This window comes from Belonocnema kinseyi, chromosome 7, assembly GCF_010883055.1.
Source record: "Belonocnema kinseyi isolate 2016_QV_RU_SX_M_011 chromosome 7, B_treatae_v1, whole genome shotgun sequence".
NCBI lineage: Eukaryota > Metazoa > Arthropoda > Insecta > Hymenoptera > Cynipidae > Belonocnema > Belonocnema kinseyi.
This window is the reverse complement of record NC_046663.1, coordinates 113,892,331-113,901,286: the sequence shown is the minus strand read 5'-3', so window position 1 is coordinate 113,901,286 and position 8,956 is coordinate 113,892,331. Positions and strand designations below refer to the sequence as shown.

The 8,956-nt window shown below is 31.9% G+C and overlaps 1 protein-coding gene across 1 annotated transcript; it reads left to right on the top strand.

Moving 5' to 3' along the window:
* Positions 1–1,789: 1,789 nt before the first annotated feature.
* LOC117175897 (6-phosphogluconolactonase) lies at positions 1,790–8,012 on the top strand. Its single transcript, XM_033365723.1, has 4 exons — positions 1,790–2,106; positions 2,798–2,998; positions 3,089–3,372; positions 7,055–8,012. Exons 1-4 carry the CDS (start codon positions 1,986–1,988, stop codon positions 7,208–7,210), a joined length of 762 nt encoding a protein of 253 aa, XP_033221614.1. The 5' UTR covers positions 1,790–1,985; the 3' UTR covers positions 7,211–8,012.
* Positions 8,013–8,956: the final 944 nt, after the last annotated feature.

Here is an 8,956-nt window from a genome sequence, read left to right as displayed (position 1 = left end):
ATTATTTACAGTCTAAAAATAAATAATTCAATTTTTTGAGTTCAAGAAACTTATTCTTTGACTTCGACTTGTTTGCAATATGTCTTACGTCGATTTTTTTAGTTAAATATGTAAAATATCAATATATTTATGCACTTATATAATTATATATGCAACCGAACAATCAAATACAATTTTAATCCGTCAAAAACACTAAAAATATTCTCTAAAGTGCCAATATCACTGTAGAAGTTGAATTTCTCTAAATCTCATAAGTTCCGTTTAAATTTTATTAATCATAAATTTCGCATTTTGAAACTTTCAAAGTGAAAGTTTCATAATGAATCAACTTTCAACAGCACATTGCTATGGAATGCATGGACTTCACCAACAACGTTCACTTTTCTGTTGCCAGAGGTACGCACACACGCACACATATGCAAAATCACACTTACGTATAGTTCAAAATTTCGCGAGCGTGGCGTTCCAACCGCATTTTATAAAATATGGCCGCCTCCATTGTTTTGTTTTGACAGGTCGCTTGAACAAATAAATCATTAATAATCAGACAGGATGTTGTGAAATGTTTGTGGAATAAAAAATTATTCGCCATGAAAGTTGTAGGAAGTATATTTTTGAAAATATCAAATTATTTTTTTCAACACTATGCGTGCGACAAGTATTCGATGCATTCGCGATGTAAGCATAAGCTTGAGTAAATATGGAGAAAATATTTTTTAAATTAACATTTAAATTATTTACCTTATCATGATTTAATATAGAATTATATGCATTCGAGAACGACGCGTCGGCAATGTGCAAAATGCAAGTGCACTCCTTACCAAGTGAGGAAAGAAAAAGAGGACAACGACGATTTTTTAAAGTGCCTAAGGTAAGAAAATACACTGTGCAGATACATCGGCGGTCATATTATGTTTAAATGCGGTTGGCACGCCACACTCGGGAAGTTTTGAACTATACGTACGTGTGATCTTGCTCATTTTAGTTCCACTAGTTTGGTCACCTTATGTCTATTTTCCATTTGATATACTTCGAAAATGTACCTTTCTATGTCTAAAATTGTAGTTTTGAACAAATGTAAAAAAGGAAAATTAAATTGATTAGAATGGGCCCCAAAATGAAGGTTGAGTTCGTTAATCAGACATTTCCAACAAAAATTAGAAAATTGAGATCATTTTCAAAATTTCAAAATTTTTTTCTTCAAATTTTATGAATTTTTGTACATATTTTTTATACATGGGTAAAAGACTCGCAAATTATCTAAATAAAATTATTTACTTCGATGAAAATTAGAAAAGTTATATGCTTTTCAAAAATTTGCAAATTTTCAAAAAATAGAAAAAAATATTTTTTTTTTCATAGATCCGAAAATTTCATTCAAAATTTCCACTAGATACCAAATATATTTCAAAACTATTCCAGCCGAATTTTTCGATTAGCCCACAATTTAAAAAATTATAGTCTGTATAACCTAACTTTTAAGCGCAAAGCGCAATTATTGTGATGAGAATGTAATCGCCAAGGCCGTAGGTGCTTTTGAGAACCTATTTCGACGCGTTTGTAACAAAAACAATAAACATACAACTTACACCACTCTGAAAGTCTTGTACACTATCCACCTGAAACCACACTTATTGGAAACTTTCGCTTTTATACTGCGATTTTTAATTTTAACATCCTTGCATTTATTCACAAAATATTAATTGTTCAATCATTATTTATTTACATTTGGTTCGCAATCACATCGGCGGCCATATGTTTTTTAAGTGCGGTTGGCACGCCACGCTCGGAAAGTTTTGAATTATACGTGAGTGGGAGTTTGCACATCAGTGTGTGCATACTTCTAGCAAAGGAAAAGTGTTCATTTTCTATGATTTTCTATTCTCCATGGGATCATGCTACATTTATTTGCCAAGGTCATCCTTGTGATTTTTGATGATAGTTCGAAGTTAGTCTCCGGCAGACAATAAAGAAGTTTATTAAAGATGACTAAAATATTAATTGAAGCTGACACTACTGGTATTGTGCAACAATTAGCTACTCTTGTAGAAAAAAGTGCAAACGATGCGATTTCCAATGATGATATTTTCAAAATTGGTTTGTCAGGTGGGTTTGTTCATAGAGGTTAATTCAGGAAAATATCAATATTACCATGTATCTACTGTATTTCACCTTTACTATTATTTATGTTATTTCCTGAATAACGATATGATTCTGCTGAAAGAAATAACGAACTATCTACCGTTACGGAATTTTTCGTAAGACTATCCTCTTTTCCAGCTTGTTCAAGGGGAAAAATGTACGGAAGATTCCGTAATACTAGTCCTAACGCTATACTTAACCGGCTTGTTTTACAGATAATTCCGTAATATATTAGCCAGAGCCGAAAAATAAACATCAAGAATTATCCGAACTAAAAAAAAATCATTCTACGGTTAGGCGGCAAGCGAATGCAATGATCAGTACTTAATAACTCTTCATTTTTCGTTTAGTTACCATTTTTGACAAATATCGTTTTCTATAATTGATAGTGGTTTATAACCCCTGCACTTACGGTATATTTTTGCAATTGGAACAATAAATTACATAATTTAGTATAGGGAAAAGATTGTAGATTTGTCAAAACACGTCATTATAATGTGTTTTGGAAAAATAATACATTCCAATTTATATCACTGGTATAAAATTTCTTGTTTTATTCATTTTGTATTTTACTTTGATTTAAATTAATAAAGCGCTTCACAAAAATATATTTTTTGTGACTACTAACTATTTTTGGTATTTTTGGTTATTAAAGGTGGATCCATGGTCAAGTTTTTGGTCGATGGCTTATCTACAATTTCCACTGATTGGAGCAAATGGCGCTTTTTCTTTTGCGACGAAAGAATCGTCTCGTTTGATCATGCTGAATCGACATATGGGATGTACAAAAAGAGCTTAATAGGAAAAATACCGGTCTCTGAGGATCAGTTCGTAAAAGTAGATCCAGAACTCTCAAGTAAAGAAGAAAATTTTTTTTTTGTCTGTCGGTTACAACATAACACAAATATTTCTGATGTCAAAACATTGAAATTAATTTAATCTTTAGCGGAAGAAGCAGCAAAGGACTACATTAAAAAAATGTCTGTTTATTTCCCACCGGACTGTGTACCAAGGTTCGATGTGTTGTTACTGGGAATGGGGCCAGATGGTCACACTTGCTCACTCTTCCCCAACCATCGTCTGTTAGAGGAAACAAGTCTTTGGGTCTGTGCCATTAACGATTCGCCCAAGCCTCCTTCGTCGAGGATCACATTAACATTTCCAGTTATAAACAATGCCAGGGTTTGCATTTTTGCTATCTCAGGAGAAAGCAAGAAGACTATGGTTAAGGTAATTACTATTATATTCATTATTACATAAATATATTAAAATTGAGAGCGTAGCTAGTTAAACCCTTTAAATATGCATCAGGGTTCTCACTGCACGAGGAAGTCGGAAAAAGCCAGTGAATTTATTTTCTGACCGCCAATTTGACAAGTTTATTTTTTTTTATATTCAGTACTTTTAAATTAGAATATATAGCATTGTTTGGTTTAAATTTTAGATTTCTAAGAATTGTATAATTCAGAAATCAAAGCCTTCTTTAACAAACTTATTTCAAATGGAAGCATTAATAGCAAATTAATAGTTTATATTTATAATATATTGGGGATGTGGTACCCGATTCACAATCGTTTTCGATTGTAATGTATTAGAAACAATTGCGAATCATGTTTTCCAAATGTAAGTTACCAGTTTTCATTCTAGCATGAAAAAACTGGTCTTGGCCAAAATTTAATTGTACTTTCAAGAATTGGAAGGTTATTAGTGATGCTATAATTTAAAAGAGAAAAAGTCACACAGCTACACACAAAAATAAAAGTTGTATAGCTATACTGCACCAGCCTGCCACTGATACGTTTTTGGGGCTCTGAATTGGAATCTTGTCATATTTGCTCCATCACCACAGGTTTTTGAGAACAGTTTTTTAAAACAACATAGGGTGCAACCTGACGTTCTAGAAACCTTGTACGAAACTAAAATTAGAGGTTAAACCTTGTGCTTTAAGGTGACAAAATTATTTCCGCCACGTATCTTAAGATAGGCGACTAAAATAATTTTTTAATGTAATGTGCCAGGCCTTTAATTTTAGCCGTTCTAGAAGTTCCTTGAATTTAATAGTAAATTCGGTTATCATGCACTAGTGCACTCCAAGAGTACTTCGACATGCACCGAAGCAGGTCGAAGTGAGAAGGAAGAAGTAAGATGGAGCGGCCGGAGTGCTCTTGCAGTACACCAGTGTAGGATAATCGAATTCGCTATAAGGTTCGCACACTGTATATATTGTTTTCAAAAATCAATTCGTTGTACTGAGTGTAAAGTACGGTTAGGATTTTTCCACTTTTGGACAATTTTTGGTATTATAACTTAAATAGGTACTTATCGTGTGATTATATACTCACACACACTGCAGTCTCTCAAGAAAAGTTCCCGTTATAAAGGACAAGTTGACCCAAGGGGGCAAAAAGTGTCGCTGCTAGGTCAGCCGAGCAACTCCACAAAAACACATGCGTGTATGAAAAAAGCGGACAGTACCCTCGGCGGTTAATCGTGTCATCTGCTTCAGTCATTTTCAATCTGTTACAAAAATGTCGCAAGATATTCGCTTCAGTTCGCTTTCAGTCATTCAGTGTTTAGGATTTAGGTGATGCGTTGAGTAATCAGGTGTAACCAGGCATTACGAAAATGACGAAGGAAAACAAGAGGAAGCGTTTATCTTTCGAAGAAAAATATAATATATAAATATAATACATAAAATATAATTAAATCAGGTGCCCCAAAACAGTCTATTTTACAGAATTTATTTTTCGACCGGGAATTTGACCAATCTTTAGAATTACAAATCTTTAAAATAATTAGTTAAATTGTTTTCTTTCAATAAAACTTTAAATAAGAAACATCTATCATTTAACATTTTTTAGTTATTAAAATATTTAGAAGTTCTGGAAAATTTTCAAAAATAATGTCGAGTTTGAACAAATTTAAAACATTTAGGTTTCCAGTTTAAAATGGCTTAAAATAATAAACTTTAAAAAAGATTAAATTTCATTGATTGATTTTATTTAAACTTGTTTACTTGGAAAGTGTTACTACCTTCCATTTTATACGTGCAAATTATTGTGCAATCGAAAACCAAGTTTTTTAATTTAAAACATTTAAAACTTTAATTTAAAATGTTTAAAAATAATGAGTTCCACTTTGAGTGCTGTAATTTTTAGTTTGTTTTTTATTACTTCAAATGAAAAAATGCTTAGCCTTAGATTTCGCATTTTTTAAATTTTATTGTCCGTGAAAAATGTGTGCAAACGGAGAAAAAAACGGGAAATTGCCGGGAATTGTTTTCTTCGATTAAAATGGCCACCCTGATATAAGTAGGTACATACTTAAAAATCACTATTTTAATAAAGCTTGATTTTCGAGCACAAACGATTTCACGTTCATTGTGACATTATGAAACCAAAATGGCAAAAATACAATAAAATAATTGTTAAGACGTAACTCCAACAGAAATAATTCAGACGGCCCTGATTGTTTCTGGTTTGGCGAGTCCCTAGATAGTACGAAGTAGATAAAGGGTACCCCCGAAACGGCTTCTATAGCGGGATTGCAGTGTGTGTGTATGTGTGTGTGTGTGTGTTGATAAAAAGACTAGTAACTTACAAGACACGACTTGAAATCGAGTAACACATACATCTCGTAATAAAAACGATTAAGTGCATAAACTGTTTCAGAAACGAGTAATAACTCGTATGTTTTGTCCTTAACTGTAGTACATTTCTTAAGTGCATTTTATAAGAAATTAAAGCTCTTATATACACTCCTTAAGAAAATATCCAATAGTTAGGAAAGTTTAAAGTATTAGTGAAAATATAAGAACCAGTATAATAGCTTTCTGCGATTTCCCGTTCTTTGGTAACATCATAACCATATACACGAGAATGCCTATATAGGAACAGTTTCGGGGGTTGGCTTGCACTGGCCTTGCGATTAAATCAGTCTGTAGAAACATGAACTGTCTATTGTAAACTGGTGGCGGCCCATCGTTGACACTGCCACACACTGTCACTCGGCTGTGTTACTACGTGGGCTAGAAGTTCTTAGAATGATTAAATCAGTCGATCTACATAGGCGTTCTTGTGTACCGAGAAACACAGCGCATATTCAGTAGAAATTATTACATATTTACTGTTATAAACCCTAAAAAAAGATTAATTAACAAAATATAAACAAAACGGCGGTTGCACATGCCGGAAGAATTGAGATTAGGTTCCTGGACGTTTGTTTGATTTAATCATTGCACCACGGACTACTGTTCCGTGCACTGTGCCTTGGTGTCAATTTCAGTAAAAATGATTTACTCGATTTTAAAACGATACGCGTGAGATACTCATTTTTATAACTGTTAGTAAAAATTACTAGTTTTGCAAACGATAGGTGTGAATTATTCGAGTCTTTTTAGCAGGCGACAAATTTAGTGCACTGATTATAAGATTAAAATTTCGAGAATTGGACCATTTCAACTTAAAAGCGCTTCAAGTTGTATATTTTTGATGGATTGTGTATTTTGGAATCCTAAAAGTTTTAATTTGTTTAAATTAACTATCAATTTTAAATGTTTAATTTTCAACCGATTTTAAGGGCTTCAAGCTTAGAATTGGTTTTCATTAGATTCGTTAATTTGGAGGTTTTCTTTTGAATATTTATTGTAAATTTTTATTTTTTAAGGTTATATATTTGACTTTTTAGTGATCACTCTAGTGAATGTGAATATATAATTTTTTTAATGAACTACTGGTACCCGTACTTTTGACTTTAGGACAAAATCTTTCGCTTAATTATGTGTGATTACTTTCAGTTTGCATTCCATTTTTAATCGGTGTAATCTCGATAATCGCTTAAAATCTGTTATGTAAAAAACACCCGTCGCTGTAAGTTACACTGTAAGTTAATTTATATTCGTTTCTATTCAAAGCGTATCTTGAAAGATAAGGAAAACTTGCCAGCGACGAGGGTTCAACCTGTTGACGGATCCCTCTACTGGATTCTGGACCAAGATGCAGCAAAGCTGTTGGACCAAGTTTCACTGCAGAGAATAGAGGACTCTGATAACATTCCACATTCTAACTAATTATTTTCTATACACACGTGCAAATAATAATTTTGTATAACATGACTAATTATTAGGTAGGTAATTAATTTAACACAAATATCAAATTATCGAGCGTATAGATTCCATTCAATTTGAAGTACAGTGAGCACTGTCTAAACGAGTAAGTCATATATTTTACTACAATTTGAGCTTTAAACAACACGCTACTTTGACTTGTGAAAATTTATTTGTAATCGCAAGTTTTGCTACTTACCTTGACTTTGGCTCTTTTGCAAGCTACTGACAGTCATCATTGAAAAAAGGCGAGTGGATTTTATTAAACAGAGATTTCGGACTTTTTGCTGCCTTATTACGAATTTATAAAATTCTACGATACGAATATCACTACAAAAAATCGAATCTCCAATGTTACTTTCTCTTATTGACATTAAGATTCTCAGTCAAATTGAAAATTAGAGTAGTTAGTACGGCACAATTAGAACACCCTTTTTTAGCCCCCGTGGCCTGAGAACGAAAATATGTTATATTTTTTTATTATTTTTTTAGTGCACACTATAAACAGACTGACCAAGTTTCCTTCTTAGATACCAAAGATGGTACGTTTTTCAATTCAAAATACTTACATGTATGAATTGCGTAGGGAGGGAGAAAAACACGAGTTATATATTTGTTTTAATCGCATTCAGCGTCCTGATCTATCGTATTGCATTAAGGATTTATGGCCTTCTCAAAACTAGCATCGCAAATGCTGTGTACTTTATTATCGATAAATGTGTTGTAAGTGACGCAAGATGGAAATATAATTGCTGAATTGAATGTACGAGTTTGATTTTATTTGCTTTCTTTACCAATTGAGCTAAATTTAAAAATTAATCTGGAATTCGTTGTAGTATATCTTTCAATTTGTCAAATTTAGACTACTTTACAGAAAAAGAAGCTATTTTGTAGAGGAAAATTCACCTTAACATAAAATTTGTGTTTTTTCTATTACCAGGCCTCAGCCTCATGCTATTTCTGCCATTGTGCTACTACACGGAGAGAAAGTTTAGAAGATTATTTCGCGGAACTACTCCTTGATTTTATCACGCTTCGGCGTGATAGGAGCTGTTATTAGAATAGTGCTGGCAGAATATGGTCTAATTTTTGTTTAAAATTAAAACAACAAATCTTTTAGAAATCTAAAATTGCTTCGTAGAATGCAAAATTATCAATAGGATGTTATGCACTTTCTGTACATTGTTGTTTTTTTAAATTTTAATTTGTTAATTTCTTTTGGTATTTGTAAATAATAATATATACATACGTTAAATGGTTTCTGCTAATACAATTATACCGTCATCTAATCACTCAAAAAAAAGTTTCTTTTACTCAAAGAAAATTTGTTTGAATCAAAGAAAAATATCTATTGGCTCTCAGTGAAACAATTTTTTCTCTGAATTAAAGAAATATTTTGTTCGCCTTTCTTTTTGTGGTTCAACAGAATATTTTACTGTTTGAATGACAATTTTTCTTTAACTTGAACAACAAATTCTTTAATTGAATTAAAAATTTCTTTAGTTTGAACATAAATTTCTTTAATTAAAAAAAGCTCTACTTTTTCTACGAAAGTATTTCTTTAATTTAAAGAAACATTGATTTTATTGAGCCTAAATATTTATTCAATTTAAAGAAATATTTTATCGGAACAACACAATTTTTTTTAAATCAAAGTAATAATTTTGTACATTAAATACATAATTTATTACGCTTAACAAAATTATCAAT